Source organism: Tachypleus tridentatus, chromosome 13 (assembly GCF_004210375.1).
Source record: "Tachypleus tridentatus isolate NWPU-2018 chromosome 13, ASM421037v1, whole genome shotgun sequence".
In the NCBI taxonomy this organism is placed as follows: domain Eukaryota; kingdom Metazoa; phylum Arthropoda; class Merostomata; order Xiphosura; family Limulidae; genus Tachypleus; species Tachypleus tridentatus.
Genome location: NC_134837.1, coordinates 162,899,142 through 162,918,490, shown reverse-complemented (window position 1 = coordinate 162,918,490; position 19,349 = coordinate 162,899,142). Strand labels below are relative to the sequence as shown.

General features: G+C 32.7%; 1 protein-coding gene across 6 annotated transcripts; it reads left to right on the top strand.

The window, feature by feature from the left end:
• The first annotated feature begins 1,273 nt into the window (after positions 1–1,273).
• On the top strand, positions 1,274–18,329 carry LOC143241131 (protein trapped in endoderm-1-like). Of its 6 annotated transcripts, XM_076484731.1 has the most exons (7): positions 3,001–3,052; positions 3,442–3,486; positions 5,646–5,704; positions 11,811–12,183; positions 13,720–13,990; positions 14,613–14,803; positions 16,001–18,329. In XM_076484731.1, the coding sequence occupies exons 4-7, from the start codon at positions 11,828–11,830 to the stop codon at positions 16,275–16,277; spliced, it is 1,095 nt and encodes a 364-aa protein (XP_076340846.1). In that variant the 5' UTR covers positions 3,001–3,052; positions 3,442–3,486; positions 5,646–5,704; positions 11,811–11,827; the 3' UTR covers positions 16,278–18,329. The 6 variants fall into 6 exon arrangements, with proteins under 6 accessions (XP_076340844.1, XP_076340845.1, XP_076340846.1 ...); XM_076484730.1 differs by lacking the exons at positions 3,001–3,052; positions 3,442–3,486 and adding an exon at positions 2,227–2,898; XM_076484732.1 differs by lacking the exons at positions 3,001–3,052; positions 3,442–3,486 and adding an exon at positions 5,034–5,208.
• The last annotated feature ends 1,020 nt before the right edge of the window (positions 18,330–19,349 follow it).

The window sequence follows — 19,349 nt, the reverse complement described above, 5'->3', positions numbered from 1 at the left end:
TGTTGTCTGTGCTCTGCACATCACGGGTATCAAAACACGATATCTAGTATTAAAAGTTAATTTATTAATGCCCCCAGTGGCACAGCCTTAATGCTCTAAAAGCAATTACAACATTATAAATTTACAAGTTTTTACTAATTATACAAGATAAAAGGCAAAAGTGAGGCAGCATTCTCGGCTAGCTCTGAAGCTTCTCCTTGTCTAATAAATAATTGATGTAATATCATAACGACCGCATGGCTGAAAGAAGAAACATGTTCAGAGATGGGTTTTGACCTCACGACGTGCAAATTGTTAGTCGAGCGCGTTGACTATGAGACATTGCTGAGACCTCTTCGTTCAGATAATAATAATATCATTCACAAGAAGAATTAAGCAAAACAAACAACAAAAATACGAGAAAATAGTTGAACAGTTTCGATATTATTTAGAATAGATTCACATTTTCATTGTACTACTTTTTATAGTGTAAATATCATTATGCTGTTGAGAAGGGGGAAAAATCACGCCTTTTAAAATACTGAACTGAAGGTAAGAATCTAGTATATTATTTCAATAATGAAGTAAAATCAGCACTGAAGAATTCGTTGTTGTTTTCATCATTTTCGCGCCAATCTTCACTAAACCGTCACTATATTTGATTTGCTAGATTAAAGGGAATTCATCTAGTCAATAACTCCTCCCGCGAACTCTTTTACTACTCTTGTCTGATCGAGAGCCCGGCATGACAAGGTGGGTTAAGGCGTTCCACTCGTCATCTAAAGGTCGCGGGTTCGAATCCCCGTCGAACCAAACTTGCTCGCCCTTTCAGCCGTGGAGGCGTTATAATGTGACGGTCAATTCCACTATTCGTTGGTAAAAAAGTAGCTCAAGTCTTGGCGGTAGGTGGTGATAACTAGCTTCCTTTCCTCTACTCTGCTAAACTAGGGACAACTAGCACAGATAGCCCTCGTGTAGTTTGCACAAAGTTAAAAAAAAAAAATTGTCTATTCCAATAGAGTAGCTACTAAAGTATTTTTATTCTACATAGTATATCATGTTAATTTTATTAATAACAAATACAGAAATATATAAATATCCTGTGTAAAAACATGATATAACTAAAGTAAATACAATGTATGACAGAGGTAGTAGCTTTTTTCTGTTAGTTTTTCTAAGTAAAAGTGTTACATTTTTCTTGTTACTTTTTCCCGAGTACGGGAATACAAGTGAAACATCAGCTGATGCTGAAATCATTCAGTATAAAATTAACTGTTTAATTCAGAGCCACCTTGACACTGTTACATTACTGTAGGAAGCTAAAAACAGGTTGGTAAAGAAATTCTTAGAAATCTAGATTTCGTTTCGCGAACGCCCTTTCAACCATGGGGGTGTTATAATGTGACGGTCAATCCCACTATTCGTTGGCGGTGGGTGGTGATGACTAGCTGCCTTCCCTCTAGTCTTACACTGCTAAATTAGGGACGGCTAGCACAGATAGCCCTCGTGTTGCTTTGTGCGAAATTGAAAAACAAACAAACAAACGTTTCGTTAAAGTTTTTTTTAATTATTTCCTGTAAAATTTCAAGGCGTTTTATTTTCTGGAATGATTCCTGCCCCTAATGGCCACGATTTGTACCAGAAAGAACAATTTGATTGTCTGGCAACCTATTGTTCAACATTTCATTAATATACAGAGTTCAAAGTCACAATCTGTATATTTTTCATATATTCATGTCGCGAATATTTGTGAAAGACTTTTAACATTCTGCTAAAATAATACCAATCAAACCTTGTTATTCACACTCTTGATAAATGAAATAACACATACGACAGAAATTTATACCAGCTATGACATTCATTAATATGACATCAACAATGTTCGAGGAAAAACAACCATCTTTGTTGTAAAGTTTAAAGCTGCACAAGTGGCTATGCGTGCTGTGTCCGTCGCGGTGATCGAACCACAAAGTTTAGCGTTATAAGCCCTTAGACTTACTACTGAACTACTAGTGATTTCTTAGAAAAAGAAATAACGATTTGTTTTTATATGTACCAAACACACAAAAAGGATTTGAGGTGCTTGGAAATAACATCTTATTTTGAAATATATGATTGAGATGAACAGTATTTGTTTTTCAATATGACAATATATGCAACTTTCTGCAGTGAATGTTAAACAACTATTATGAACTTTTAGTCGTGCAGAGCATGCGCATCTCATACCCATTTTCTGGCTCAAGACAAGGGACAGACGCCAGAATTGCTATGTTAGAGGTGTACAGAAACTTCATGACGTATTTGGGACTAGAGTGACTGCTTGATTAAGGATTGCTCAGCTAAAATATCGAGTATTTTGTTGAGCCAGGAATAACTCCCACTGTTACCAGTTATGTCAAATTATTACGTACCTACATGTATTAAGTGACTATGTATAAATAACAAAAAGATCTGATTTTCTTTGAAGTGGATTATTTTCAGTTGTTTTCAAGGTTATTTTAAATATTTGTGCCATATGCACGCACGTGTATTTGTAGAACTTCGAATGATTCTGGGCAAGTCGGAAACCTTTTTATCGCAAAAGTTGCTGGAACGAGAGTGAAGTGCAAATAGTTGTAAGCGAGCCACAAAACTGCTATTTTAATTTGAGACGAAAACATTAGTAGCCTAAATCACAAGGTTAAATGAGGAAAAGGACAATATAGAAATTAACTTAATTCCAAGAAGAGCACAAGTATTCAGTTTTGTATCCTTTATTTTTCATGATGTCATAAAAAACCATTGTATCGGAAGTAGCGTTTCCGGTAATGACTTGAAGCGGAAGTAAAGAGGAGCCTGACTTCCTACCACTTGGTGTACTCACCTTCTCCTTGGAAGTTAGAGGTAGATTAAGAAACTGTTGAAAGAAAGGAAAAAGGAGTAAGTTATTATTTATATATAAGATTCAAGTTTCTAAATTTGATTTAACAATTGTTTTTGAAAATAGCTTTTATTTGGCGAGTCATGGCTTGTTTTATAAACGTACCACATTTATGTATTGGGTTGAGGAATAATTCGTGAGCGTTTTATCAAGGTAACAAAATATATTCATAAATGAAACGCTTTCGCAACATATTTCATGTCATTTGGTAGATAATGTTTTGCTCTAATAGATGGTGTGTTTGATTTTCATATGTCTTTAATTTTTGCTTTCATTTTCAGCTCATTAAATGGAATGTCAAGTGGACAAAATCGAGCATTTTCGACACCATCTGCTTTTCGCATTTAATTTCTTGCAATTTCGTTTAAAACAATGCATACTATATACCTAGGTATTACATGAAATAAAGTATCATAATAAATGTTTTGGGTATAATGTGTTCATGCATTGAAGTATTGTATAGTCTTGCATGTAATGCTTGAATGAAATTATTTAAAAACGCTCACGAATTATTCCTCAACCTGATATATCTATGCTTCTAGCTCATTACTAGATACCAGCAACAATGAAAGACAAACAAACGATAAGTAAGTTCTTATGTATGATCTAGGTTTCTAAATTTAAATCAGAATATATGTTCTAACAAGCTTGTGTTTTACTTGTGCAAGTCATGGTTTACTTTAAAAATGTGTCCGTTTATGACGTTTATTCTTTACCAGTAATAATGAACGAAAAACAGTTTAAAACAGGACAAACGAACGAACGAAAGGGTTAAACAAAGTAAACAGAGATATATAATGTTTTTACAGTACTACTGAAATAAGGGTATACCGTAAAGGGGAAAACTGATTCTGAAGTTGGACGTTCTGTGTCTCACTTTAGAAATATTATATTTTACTTTTATTCGGGGTTTCAACCGGTTTTGTTAGACCAGATCAGCTTGTGCATTTAGTTAGAAAATTTTAGCTCAAATGGCCTTCATCTGAATAGATAAAAAACAAATTATAATATGGTTTTAACAAAGAAAGTTCCGTTTCGTAACGTTGCCATGTGATAAACGTATTGTGAGCAGAACTGAATGTGTGTTTGATACAGTTTCGTTGACCGTTTTATGTCATTTTTGTTAATCACATGGTATATTACTGAATTCAAGTTGTTAAAATGTACTGTACACAATGTTTAATTTCATTAAGATCAATTTAACATTTACATCTGCGTAAGAATTGTCATCAGAAGTAAAGACCTGTAACCTGAACCTTATAATGTAGATCAACATATGCGAAGTCGTGCAACAAATAGCAGTGGCAGGACTTTTATTATTTTCTTGTTCTAGACGGATGGTAACACAACTCCTGAAGTACATATGAAGACTTTGTTATATGGTACCTTAACTGAAATGTTAAAGGGGAGATAACGCATATGTTGTTGCACGTTTAATGTTCGTGACTTTTTGATAAAAAATTATATAAGTGATAAATTAATTTAATGTTTCAAATTGCATTTCCAGTTATAAGAGTTTTTTAACATCACGTCTTGTTGTGCACCATTACCACTAAACATCTTGCACAATTGTGATTGGAAAAATTATTTAGCTTTCTGGATAGTCGAATCTTGATACGATTTAACATTGAGAATGCAGAGTGGAATGAAAATGAAAGATTTTACTATTTTGCCTTTTATCAGTCTATTAGTTGGCTATCTAGATAGTGGTGTGCTCACTACAAGTATCAAATCCGATTATTGGCATTATAAGCTTTCATACTTGTCTCTGAGCCACTGAAGGGCTACTTCAGTAATGTTAAAACGCTTCGTATCAAATACTTGACGTGTTTGATCTTGTAAAAGCTGCATCTTTTAAACCTCAACAGGAATGCTTCAAGTACATTGTTTTTACGATACGAACCCTTGCAAACATTACACACTGTATAGTTATGAGAATTTAATAATTACTTGTTTTCAGAAAATGCTTTCGAAACCATATACGTATTTTTTTCGGGAGAGAGAAAAAAGGTACATTTAAATCACACAACTAAAAGCCCAAGTTATACGAAATAATGTGTACTAATAAATCACACCCTGGGAAACGTAAAAACTAGGATCTGTTTTGTCAAAGGGGATCCAGTTACTTTTAATATAGAGGAAAGGCACATAAACGCATTCACAGGACTGAAGATATCCGATACCCTGTGATAATGCTCGTAATGTTATCCCAGCATAGATGCAGAAGTATTTGTAAAAAAGTAATGCCAGCATCTACACGTGATTATTTGAATGGATATAGTTAAGATTAAAGTCATTCTGAACAACTGGTAAGAGTTATATCGTTTCTCTGAAAAGACCTGTTGTATATTTGATAATTGTTTATTTTTTGTTTATGTTCTTCCTGTTTTCTTTAGGCTCTGAGAATCTTGCATTTGGTGGTTGTTCTTCGCGTTCCCAACATGTACTTAAACAGTTCCATAAATGTGTTCACAGCCATTTACTTTGTATTTAAAATGTACCAGGAATTCTTGGAATTGTCATCGTGCTTAGGTTTTTTAATTGTATAGTCATCAACTAACTAATACTTGTAAAGTTTTCAAATATTAGCTCTTGTAAAAATAATCAGAACTTAGAATAATTTCTGAATAAAATAAAATTCTAAAGTATCGAAAAATATAGTATATCTGCTAAAAACTGAAGCCTTACATTTTACCGAATTTCAGAGAGTCTTTTTAAATAAACAGATATTTTTATTTTTTGTTAGATCAAGGAAATCTGTGCTTCACAAAAGACGAAAACCGATAGTCTGTGGGCACTTAAAAGGTAGACCTTATGGCCGAAGATTTATTTGTTAGTTCGTATGATAACACTGAAGTGTTAAATAATAGGTTCAGACATATCACAGCTAATCTGTCAACAGATTGGCGAGTAACCAAAATAATTGAAAAAAATCTTAAATCCAAGATAATTGAAACAAATATTAAATCAATGCGTTAAAAGGTATTTCAGGATGATAATTTGTCGACTTTAATAGCTGTATACTGAGTATCAAGTTCTGATGATCTGTATAATCAGACCTGTTCGTGTTTCTGTGAGTCATGAATCTTTATTTATTGTAAATTAGATCGGAAGTTGTAGGAAGAACTTGTTTATGTTTATGTCTCAGGCAGACTTTTGTATCCAGAGTTTACATCACACAAGTGTACTGCTTAATCAAGAAATGTACGTTAAGATAACAGGATGTTTGACTACAGAAATAATCTGAACATTTAATTTTTTTTTTTTACATATTGTTTTAGCCGTGTCACTATGAACAGCTTATATTTATCAGCTCTGTATTAAAATAAAAACAACAATGCCTTTGAGTGTGAACTTATTAGCCAAACCACACTCTTGGCGTATGGATTCATAGGTTTTTGAGATACTATAATTAAGTTGATGTATATTTAAGCTTATAAAATAGCTATTTTGCTCACTTTTGGTACTAGGAAGACGTAAAAGCATCTAGATTAAAATAACTAGATGGATGTGTTGTTTTTTTCTGATGCCACGGCTTATCAGTAGTTTCAAATATCCTTGTCACACCAAACATGCTCGCCCTTTCAGCTGTGAGGGTATTATAAAGTGTCGATCAATCCGACTATTCGTTGGTAAAAGAATAGCTCAAGAGTTAGCGCTGGTGGTGATGACTAGCTGCCTCCCTTCTAGTCTTACACTTCTAAATTAGGGACGGATAACACAGATAGCCCTAGTGTAGCTTTGCGCGAAATTCAAAAAACAAACAATCAAATATAATTAAAGCAAAGGAATTACATATACAAGGTACCAATTGATAGGACCAACAATGTCACGTGACAAGAAGGCTTAGCTTAGTTCCAATATTTTGCTTTTCAGTAGGCATGCATGGAAAAACAACAACATGTGTAGTTTTTGCTTGTGATTTGAAACGAAAATTGTGTCGAAGGTCATATGATACAGTAGTATTAGAGGAATACTGAAAAATGTGATCTTTGGTTGAGTGTTGAACTAACCACAAACACTTCATAATGTTTTATTTCATCACATGATTTATTTAGTTTAAGCAGTTTTTCATTGTTAATATATTGCTTTATTCTCCTTTAATTTAATATAAGACCTGTTAGGATATCAGCTGTGACCACGGAGAGGAGAATCGAGCACCTAATTTTATAGTTGTAAATCCATAGTTCTACCGTTGTGCTGTCCCACCAGGGTACAATATGACAATATAATCAGTTGGAAGTGAATATTTTGCATCAAAGTTCATACAGACATCCCTTTGTAAAGATCGTGTCATTTTTTTAAATCGATTGTGAAAAATTAACAAAAATATTTAATTTAGTTAACGTTCTCAACAATACAACGTACTAACTCAATGACGTCACCTATGATTTGTTTGCGACTATTGTTGGTTGTGCTAGCTGGCTCTTGGCAAAGGCAAATTAATTAATTGTAATGCAGAACAATTGCATACAGCCAGTGGATCAAAACATTGGATTCAAAATGCAACGCTTTGATTAACCTCTTTGTATTGTGGTGGTCGAATATAATTAACTTATGGTTCACAAATGCCATAAAAGTTCTATATGCCACAAGTTGTAACTTCCTGTATTTTTTAACCGTTTAAAGCTTTGTTCTTATGTTATTGTCTTTACAATTTAATCAGAACTGCATCACTGTTGTTCTCTCTCTGTACGTGTAAGTTTAAAATAAGGTGCCATTTTGTGTGGCTATTGAGTTCTTGTGACAGCAAATAAAACATTCTACATTTATAATAAAATAAAAATTAAAGACAAATAGATGAAGATAAGAATAATATTTATTAATTAACAGATTTTCATTGACACCAGTATCCTCGTTTTGGTTAAAGTTATGTTTGCTTAAAATGAAACCAAAGCAGTTTTGTTTTGTTTGTTTTTGAATTTCGCACAAAGCTACTCGAGGGTTATCTGTGCTAGCCGTCCCTAACTTAGTAGTGTAAGACTAAGATAAGGCAACTAGTCATCACCACCCACCGCCAACTCTTGGGCTACTCTTTTACCAACGAATAGTGGGATTGACCGTCACATTATAACGCCTCCACGGCTAAAAGGGCGAGCATGTTTGGCGCGACGGGGATGCGAACCCGCGACCCTCAGATAACGAGTCGCACGCCTTAACACGCTTGGCTATGCCGAGACGCCAAAGCAGTTAAAATAAGACAGAGAAAATTCATGATTTAAAAACGACATCATCTGATGATGTCGTGTTAACATTGACGAAACGTTTTTAAACGATACATTTTTTCTATCTAATTTTAGCTGTTTTTTTTAATTAAAAATTTTATACACTGTGAGATACCTCTAGCATTTATATTTAATTATGCTTGTTGCTATTTTAATATGATTTGTTAAATATTGATAAGATGCGTTGATATAAGCTTTATTGAAGTATATATATATATTTAATTTTTTATGTATTTTTAGGAAAGTTTTCTTTAAAATAACGTGATAATAGATTATGATTGACCAATTATGTTAGTTTTGCTTATGGACCGAATTACAATTGCTGGTCTTGTGGTTTTGGTAAAATGATATCCCCTGCTCCTGCTAACTGGATGATTTAGGTTAACCTTATTGGACGATGTTGTAATGAGAAACTATAGACTAATTTCAGTTTTTATGGCAAAGAAGTTAACTGCAGTAGTAGGTTTCGTACGATAAGAACAATGTGTGGTCAAGGTAAAACGGTTAATTAACCAGTAGAGGAGATTTACTGAGTGACCACTGTATATATATGACAATTATATTGTGCATTCTTTGTATGAACTTACTTATACGTATAGCCTTATGTCTCACTACAGCAAATTATTATTATTGGATCAGTTTATTGGGTTCATGCAAGTGGTTATTTAGTGTATCTGTTCAGTAATGATAACTTCTTTAAAATATACGTCACGAGCTTACTGTTAACATTACAAGACTTCCAATTGAATCTCGCGTGATCGAGATTATTATTATTCATTATAGATTACACTTAGTTCTCGTATAGTAGAGGTTATGAAAGTTATAATCTGCCACGGACGTGTTCGCCATCTTCTTTTGAAACATTTACAATAAATGACGTAATACCTGTCACCCAAATCCTGCATGCCTGGCTCTGACCTCTTGTAAGAAACGTATAATGGTACTTTCAACTGACATTTTTTTATACGTTCAGCATTCTTTATTAATACAATTAGATCTATTTTGTCAATATATTATGTGAATATAGAAAAGTTCTTTAATATATACGCACCAAGGGTTTTCCGTCTGTCTGGTGTCTTGACGTCGCAAAATATCGTGAGAAACTGATTGAACTAATTTTTACGGAATTTGGGAAAGGAACTGCAATGAACTTTTGAATAAACAATGAACTTTTCCGGAGCTTATATGAATAAACAATCAGACGAACAGTTAAAGATTGGCAGCCGTTTAATTCTTTACTACTTGAAGCTGAAGCAATCTCGAAATCGCTTTTAGTTCAATGCGTATCGTCATGTATTTGGAATGAACAATTCACAGGCTACGTCATATGTTTTTCATTTCATGCGACTGTCTTATTGTCTACCTTACCCATACTCAACAAACGTGCATGGCGAATAATACACTCTCATCGTTTCACCATTCAGTAAGTCAACTAAATAAAAACTGTGTCTGGCACGAGCATATTTGTTAGTACGTATTGTTTAATACCATAGTGAAAGATATGTACAAAATATTAGAGATTCATTCTCATAACCATGTTATAACAGTGTTTACCACTGATGTAGTTCTTATCGATAATTTTGGAATGAATTAATCTATTGAGCTGTTATTCCCACCCGTTTCTATTTGTTCAACAGCATTATCACTTGTTATAATTTTTTTTGGAGGCGATAACTAAAGTGGGAGGAGTTAATATGTCAGTATGAAGTGGTCTGAGCAGCAGTAAGTTTGTGTTTATCTCATATAAACCAATCAAGTTTGTCTTGAGATATGTTTTACTATAAATTATGAATTACCCGTTACCACGAAATGTAAACACTCACCAGTAGAGACACATATTTTTCGTTACCACTTCGCTTCACCCGTTACCATGAAATGTAAACACTCACCAATAGAGATACAAATGTTTCACCAGTAAAGATACATATGTTTCGTTACCACGAAATGTGAACACTCACCAGTAGAGATACATATGTTTCACCAGTAGAGATATTGAGTTTCGTTACCACTTCGATTTCATCTTATTGTTTCGTGCTTCTCACCGTGATAGAAGTTAAAGAAAATAACAAAAGGAATTTATCCACACCGTTTTAAGTCCGCATGGTTTTCAAACGTCACATTAAGCTAAAATATTTTCATTTCAAAGGACAGAATTTTAGTTCTCCATTGTTCCAATGTGGTTTAGACTGTAGAATCTTCTGTTTCCGTTATAAACGAGGGAATATAAGATCTGGATCTTGCATCATGGAATAGAGTAGGACAACTGTGGAAGTGAAATCGACTTTTCTTGTTTGTGCTTTAGGATCTGATTATTATATTATAGTATTTCCTTACACATGCACTGACGTATTAGTTGTACCAAAGATGAATTCTGAGAATGAATGAAAGAAATTTTGCATATGAAACTCTGCTGGTCATCTGTCAACTGTAGAAGGACCAAGTACAAAAGTGACATCACGAAACCATAACCATGTGTTAAAATTTATCTAGAGCAGTTTCATGTCATGTGATGAAGGATTTCACACTGTGTAGCACTTTCAACGTGTGATGATGAACTTTTTGTGGTTGCTGTATTGGTCATATTAATGCTGTCACAATTTACCCCTTCCTCACTAGTGTAGAATATATATCTATTCAGATGTATTCAGGTTACTGTTATAAATTTTCGTTCACGGCATGCAAGTAGTTAGCGTCTTCCCTACAAGTCAGGTGTACAAAGGTCGTAAACTTGCACTAAACCTCTTGTTTAGATAAAGCCCATGTACTATAACGGCTATTGCATAGAAGCTTAAAACTACACGTTCTCGTGTCTATGTGTGATCTCTGGAGTGAGATTATACTTACGTCAGGAAGGATATAGGGACTTGTACAAGTTCGTATGAATTTTGAGTTTTCTCCCTTTTATATTTTTGTTTAAAATGAGTGTTGGCGTAGGTAACCTAAAATATTGGGCACTTGGACTCTTGTCTGGCTTCAAAATGTGGTATTCCATTATTTGTGTTTTAAGTCCTAGTCGTGAGGGAAAAAATATCCTCGATCTTTTTCCTTTTTATTTTACCTTGACCTTTTTTCGGAAACATTTCTTCAGCAGTTAGTTGTATTCATAGACCAATATGGAAACCAGCCAGTGATCTAAAATCACACATTGATACATTCCATTTCGAATAAAGATACAATTTTTCATTTGGGTTTCTTTCCTAATCTGCATAACATTTCCAGAACCTGCGTTTGGTGGGTATTTGTTTCTTTGTTGTAGATATCAATACACTTGAATATTATATTGGGTTGAAAGTTGCTATTCTGGCTGGGCTACTGGGAGTAAAGAACTGGTTATGCACAACTCGAATTAAATTCGATGATTGGAGTTTTTTTTTAGTGTAATGTATGTATATTGGACTGATTTCTGAATTTGATTGAAAGACGATTCTCAAAAATACTGAAAAATAAATAATGACAAACTTGATTATTTATTGAATATGCAGATAATTTGATTAAGTTATAACAACTCAAATATTTAAATTTTACAATGCAACAGATCAACTTCTTTCTGGTATTAAAGTTGATATATAACTGAAAATAACTCCAAATTACAATGATACTCACTTTCTGCTTTGACTTTTTTTCTCCTTTTCAACTGTTAAAAAAAACCGTTAAAGATTTGAAATGTTAATCTTGCTAATTTTTAGGTGAAGTTTGAAAAGTGATGGAGGACAGTAACAAGACTGAAAGTATTGAAGATATACTAAAGTATCCTCGTGGCGTCACGGTGTTTGCCGCTGTTTGTTCTATTATATTCATCATCACTGGCTTGCTCGGCAACTTTTTGACTATCATCGCCCTCTGTCGGAGCGTAAAATTAAGAAACGCCACCACAGCGTTTGTAATCAGTCTTTGTACAGCCGATTTCCTTTTCTGTGCCATTAACTTACCCCTAACGGCATCACGGTATATTCACCAGGCTTGGATATTAGGAGAAACAATGTGTTCTTTATTTCCGTTTTTCTTCTACGGAAACGTTGGAACTTCTCTCTTGTCAATGACGCTTATAACAATCAACAGGCAGGTTGAATTTAATTACCTTTTGTACCCAATTAACACTAGAAAGTGTCATAACTTCTGTTTTAATTTTTAGCACATTATAACATTAACAAAATTAATCATTTTAAAACATTTTTTTTTTCACGAGACAAACATATGAGAATAAATAAGACTCAAAATCTGTCTTTCAACTCACAATTTTTCTGTCAATGAGTTACATTGTTTCGAGAAATGCCAATTCTCATCAGTCTAGGACAAAGGCAAATCCGAAAAGGGTCTAGCATGACCAGGTGGTTAGGGCGTTTGACCCACAATTTGTAGAACACGGATTCGAATCCCTGTCACCGAATATGCTCGCCCTCTCAGCAGTGCGGCGTTATAATGGGAGAGTCAATCCCACTATTTGTTATTAAAAGGGTAGCCCAAGAGTTGGCGGTGGATGGTTGACTTGCTTCCTTCCATTTAGTTCTATCTGTTAAATTAAGAACGGTTAACGCAGATAACTCTAGAGTAGTTTTGCGTGAAATTTAAAACAAACCTAGTTAATCCAAAATATAACAACATAAGCAAGACTAAACTTCTTGTATATTGACTGTGGTGATTAAAATACATCTGAAACTACAATGCACATTGTTAATAGGCCGTTGTTGTTGTTTAAATGCGATATAAAAAATGAGTAAATGTTTTTTTCAAACAAAATTACAAATCATATGAAAGCTGTTGTGTAGTATAATTGTTTGAATTTCGCGCAAAGCTACACGAGGGCTATCTGTGCTAGCCGTTCCTAATTTAGCAGTGTAAGATTAGAGGGTGTATTTTTTCTTATAGCAAAGCCACAAAGGGCTATCTGCTCAGCCCACCGAGGGGAATCGAATCCCTGATTTTAGCGTTGTAACTTTGGAGACATACCGCTGTACTAGCGGGGGGCGAGACTAGAGGGAAAGCAGATAGTCATCACCATCCACCGCCAACTCTTGGGCTATTTTTTTACCAATGAATAGTAGGATTGACCGCCATATTATAAAGTCCCCACAACTGAAAGAGTGAGCATGTTTGGTGTGACGGGGATTCAAACCCGCGACTCTCGGATTACAAGTCGAGTGCTTTAACTACCTGGCCGTGCCGGGCCCTAGAATAATAGCACCTGACAGTTTTTAACTTTGAAGAGGTTCCAGTAATTTGTGTAACAGTTATGAAAAGATAAAAAGCAAAAGATTTATTTAACGTAACCGAAAAGTAGTGTATAAGTTAAATAAACCGCTTGAACATTTAATTTTAAAACAACTACTTGCTGTATGATTTTGTATTACACTAATATGTCTGGTTGTGATGATTATAAATATTTGAATTCTTAATGTACTTTCATGTGATTTTCTTTAATGATTTATAGTTTATTCTATGATCAACAAATTTGTGTTATTGTGCTAATTGCTGAGATATACAATATGAAATTTTAAAGATTTATGGCTCTTGGTCTTTCTTATAAAACTTTAGTTATTACAAATAATATTTTCAACCAATTATAATTCATTCTGAATTTCGTTTTTCACTCTTAAGGTTTATCCTAATCAACCATTATAACCTGTACGATAAAATATACAAGAAACGCTATGTGGCTTTGATGATTGCCTTTTCGTGGATGTTCAGCTTTTCCATGCTGATGCCAACATTGGCGCGCTCGTGGGGAGAATTTGGTTTAGACAGTAAGACGTTTTCCTGCACCATTTTGAGACGAAACGGTGGCTCTCCCAAGAAGTTTTTGTTCATTCTGGGTTTCCTGGTTCCGTGTATCGTGATCATTGTTTCCTACTCTTGTATCTTTTATAAGGTGATTAAAGATATTGGATGTTTTTATAAGCAGTAGTATTAGTAAATATGATTCAGCCATAAATATAATATTTCTTTCAGTCGCTCACATACTTTCACACACACAAGTCCATTAACGTCTGCACTGTGTTTTCTGTAACTAGAACAAATTACTTTAATGCCGAATTGAGACGAGTTACAAGTGGTAAACTAAAATATCAGTATAATGGTTTATTGTATCGTATGGTTTAGGTGTTATACTTTTCATTCGATCATTTATGGCACGAAAGTACAGCGAATAAAATATTATTATGGCTTGGTGTGGTGATAATGAGACTGCTTTATTACTTATAGAAATTATTGAACAAATTTTTCTTAAGGTTTCAACTGTTAATTGGGTTCAAGAGTATTTAGATATGAAATGACGGGGCATTTGTAAACAAAATCAGTTGAAAGATAAATACTGAAACAATTGCTTCATGTTGCCTCTCAACGACGCTATGTTTATTTTAACAGTTGTAACCTTTGATAGTCAGTTTTAATTTATATCGGAATTTTATTTTATAGATTATTAATTTGGACTTTGATCACTTCTTGTATATAAATTACAGAATAGTAAAAAAGGAATAACATTTTAATATTAGGTACGTCAAAGTCGACAGAATATTGAGGGTCACAGTCCAATGAGTCCAGCATCTTCATCAACTCTTAAGAGACAAAATACTCAACGAAATGATGAAATTCGTCTTACTCGTATGATGTTGATCATCTTCTGTTCTTTTATTCTGTGCTTCCTTCCTCTAATGCTTGTCAATGTTTTTGACAACAGAGTCAGGTATGAGGCAAATGTGATGATATTCTATATTATGAATACATTAAATGTTGCAAACTAAATTATGTTAATATTTCTATTTCTTGTCGTTGTTTATCCATATTGACATAAGAAAATTAAATCAGTGTGCTAAAAAAGTAGAGATAGTTAAATAAACAATAAAATATAAGACGAAAACATCTTTATATTTATTATGTCTGCATATGTTACCGTTTCTCCCCTACAGTTCAAAAGGAACCATCATCGCCATAAAGTAACACTGTTCAAAAACGTTTTTACTGAATATTGTCACTATTAGGAAGTTGAAAAAGAATATAAATAAAATTACTTAAATTGACACCTTTTTCTCAAATGTTTATAAACATTCATGTGAGACTGTTTATCAGATTTAAGTCAATTTATTAACAGTTAATCTATCATAAATTCAATGGTATAATTCAAACCATACTTGTTTGAAAATATCCAACTACCCATTCTAAAATGCTAGATTTTTTGTTTTTTATTATTGGTTAAAATAATTTGTTTTTTTATGAAAAGTGAAGATAACCAATTAAAACAACTCCATAATGTTTTATATTAACATGTTCATGTCTTGCAACTTACAATATATGACACTTTTTATTTATTTTCGACAACACCTCTTTTCTTTTGGTAAAGTATTATTAAACTATAATAAGTTTTTCAGCAAAGAAAGATAATTTGTGTTTATTTCATACTTTAACATATTGTTTTATTTCTCATATATTAGTGGGTTAATTCACATTTTATATATACAAAAAAGTGTTTACGTTGCTCTTTTTATACAGCAGTTGTTTAGTTGCCTTAATTCTTCGATAGTTTGACATGACTTAACGGCTAGGGAGCTCGACTCCCAACTGTGGTTCACGGGTTTGACTCGTTGCAAAAATGCTTGTTCTTTTAGCCACGTGAGGCGTTACAATGTGAGAATTTTATAGAAAATTGTGATACGTATTTCAACCATGCTTGTGAAGTAATATTTCAATATTTGTTGAAAAATAAGTTTACAATAACATGAAATATCCATGATTAATTGCTTAGGAATTAGTCCAAAGACCTGTAAACGACAAAAATGCAAATATTTTCTGTCATTAATTTTAAGTGACTTAGCTAAATATACAAACAACCGATTTTAACTAAAAAAAAACAACTTGTAACAAATAATTATAATAAATATTTCAGATATCCTACTATTCATGTCTTGGCGTCAATCCTGGCATGGATGTCATCATGTATTAATCCATTTATATATGCTATGATGAACCGCCACTATCGCCAGGCTTATTTCCGATTCTTATGTCCAAAAGGTTATCTTCGTTCTCTATCAACAGGATCAAGTTTAACCCGATCACAAAATTCAACTTTTGGAGGAGCTTCTAAGACTGTAGTTTCAGAAGTGTTTGTTTTTCCAAACCAAGTTAATTCTGGAAAGATTGGTAAAGATGAAAATGCTGTTTGAAATTTATTGAGTCAGTTTATATGTCATGCAAGTATGCAAACTAGAAGAAATAGTTACCTGAGAGTAACTAAACAGAAAATGCAGAATTTGTGAAATCCCAACTTTAGAGGTACCCAGGAAAATATTTTTGTAACACACGCTAGTTGCATGAAAAGTGTTTACGGTGTGTTTGTTGTGTGAAAGTCATAAAAAATTTATTAATATTGAAATCTTTAAGAATCTCAAAGTGTGTAATGTATATATTTGAAAAATATTTGTTGTTACTGACATATTATTTCTAGTAGTTACCAATTATTATCGTTATACAATGTTTCAAAAGTAACAATTTATGCGTCTTCGTTATCCACAAAAATGTAGATAAGTTTTTAATTGTGTGCAAAATTTTATTATAAAATCTAAGGATTTTTCTACTTCATAAAAGTATTGTCTCAGATACTACAGTATGAGGAACTGTTTTATAAATCTATAGTTTTCTATCATAATCTTTATAAAAAGACCTAAAGAAATTAAGAGCTGTGTGTTTTTCTTATAGCAAAGTCACATCGGGCTATCTGCTCAGCCCACCCCCCCAAGGGGAATCGAATCCCTGATTGTAGCGTTGTAAATCCGGATACATACCGCTGTACTAGCGGGGGGCAATTAAAAGCTATATTTACTGTTTCAAAAAGAATTAACACTATAAAATACACACATGCCAACTTCCTAAAAATTCCATTATATATATATATGAAAAGCGTTTGTTACTTAATTTTAGTAATATATAATTATTTAAATCTTAATAACCTAATTCAATTACTGTAGATAATTTGGGTTAAATTTTTAAAAGCTTGTTTACCTATAACTGTTTCTTAATGAAAACATTAACAGATACTATGTTAAGACATAATTATGTTTGGCTTTAAAATAAATGTTTTAAAATAACGAATGGTTAGGATTTAAAATTTTAAAATATTTTAATTTTTGAAAGCTTCATAAAACTATATGATGTAAATAATCGTGAAATAATTTTACTGATATAAAACAGTTATATTATGGAATTAATTTATGTACATATTTTGGTTTTTCACAACTTCGCTTTTTGAATATAAATATCTGTTTTGTGGTGTTTTATCAATACGTTAATTAGATCTTGTATATAAAAATTCTTAGAGTGTATAAAATGTGAAGTTAAAATTTATACTCTAATACCAACTAAATATATCATATGTAAATATATCTCTCACATATAACTAATTACATTACTTATAATAAATATTAATCCACTTTAATAATATTTTTATTAAGCTTATTAAGATGAAAATATATTTGCATTACATTGTATGCTTAAGTTTAACTAAGCTAGTAAATGGAAAAGACCTATTTTTCTCTTCAAACTTTGCTTTTGTGACCTGGAAGCGTATAACGAAAACAAGATGGGAGACTATATTCGGGGAGTGATACGTGAAAGTGATTTACATTGCAGTCGCAAATCTCGAAAAACTACTCACTTCTAAACATTTTTGTTCATTTTTGTATAACTTTAGTATAAATACATCTAAATCTTGATTCATATGTTGTTTTATTCAGACCTTATGTAAATGAAAATGTGAAAATTTGCCCGTTTTTACATAGAAAATAGGTTAAAAAGGTCACAAAAGCATTTGAAGGGAATAATGGCCATTTTCTGTACTTTTACAACATTAGCAATTAAGAAATAACACATACTATCCAGGAACAAAATTTGTGTTACATAGTGTAACTTAATGGTTTTAATTATTATATTCAAAATGTATATGAATTTCATATATACTGTGAGTGCATTTTAAGAGGCTACAGTTATGCAATATTCGCCTAATTATTTATAATTTGTCCAACCAGTATAGGTTTTCAATCACTTATGTTTTATTAACGTAATATATTTCATAATAATAATCTTGTCATAGTTTAGAAATACATAAATATTTGTTGCCGTATATTTTAATTCCCCGTATTTCCTTTAAGCTCCGATTTAGAGATGTTTTGTATGATTTTGCTTTTCGTACTTTGACGAATAAAATTTATTGCTAAAGATAACATTTTCGGAGTTTTGTGCCAGTACATCTTAACAATTTATTTGACATTAAAAAAAAACCTTTATAAAATTCGTGCTAACCAACTCAAAACCAAAGATAAAAAACTCTTAAAGACTTGAAGTTGAATAACTAATTATTAGATTTGTTTATAAATGGCTTCTAAGTTATTACGTAGACTGCGCTGTATTAGATTAAATTGTTTTATTAGAAAGGTCTTATAAACTATACGAGTTAAATATAAAGCGAAACAGGGATGTGTTAACAGGAAGCATTTGTTACACGTTTCGAAACTCTGGTAATTCCATAATCAGTAATCTAAAGGTACAAAACCAAACAACATTTGTAATTACAACAGAATCTCTCTGCAACTTCAAATTCTCTTAACAACTAAAGATGATATCGAGGCCTGGTATGACCAGGTTGGTTAAGGAGTTTGACTTGTAGTCTGAAGGTTGCGGGTTCGAATCCCCGTCGCAGCAAACATGATCACCCTTTCAGCTGTGGAGGCGTTATAAGTTACGGTCAATCCCACTATTCATTGGCAAGAGTAGCCCAAGAGTTGGCGGTGGGTGGTGAAGACTAGCTGCCTTCCCTCTAGTCTTACACTGTTAAATTAGGGACGGCTAGCGCAGATAGCCGTCGTGTAGCTTTGCGCGAAATTCCAAAACAAACAAACAAGATGATATCGAACTTATAAAATGAACATTATTCACAAAAAACCTTCCGTTTCTAAATAATACTCATTCTTCCCGTGACTTACACTTATTTTAATTTAAACAATTCATTTATACCACATTTTCTCATCTCATATTTGTATATTTAAATTGTTTTCTTATTATGTATATATTTATGTTGTAATTACAGATATTTTTTGTGTACAAATGAACAGAATCTTTATTTACATTGAAGACTGTGTAAGTTACCAAACGTATAACCGGTTTATATCTGTTTGACTATTTTTGGTTGGTGGGGTTAAGAACAGAAACACTGTAGCTTAAAAGTCATGAGAACCAAAAAATAC

Excerpts from the sequence above, each read along its gene's own strand:
- LOC143241131 (XM_076484729.1), top strand. The coding sequence starts at position 11,828 with ATGGAGGACAGTAACAAGACTGAAAGTATTGAAGATATACTAAAGTAT. Across the intron at positions 13,991-14,612 it reads ACTCTTGTATCTTTTATAAG|GTACGTCAAAGTCGACAGAA; the intron begins GTGATTAAAGAT and ends TTTTAATATTAG. Across the intron at positions 14,804-16,000 it reads GTTTTTGACAACAGAGTCAG|ATATCCTACTATTCATGTCT; the intron begins GTATGAGGCAAA and ends TAAATATTTCAG.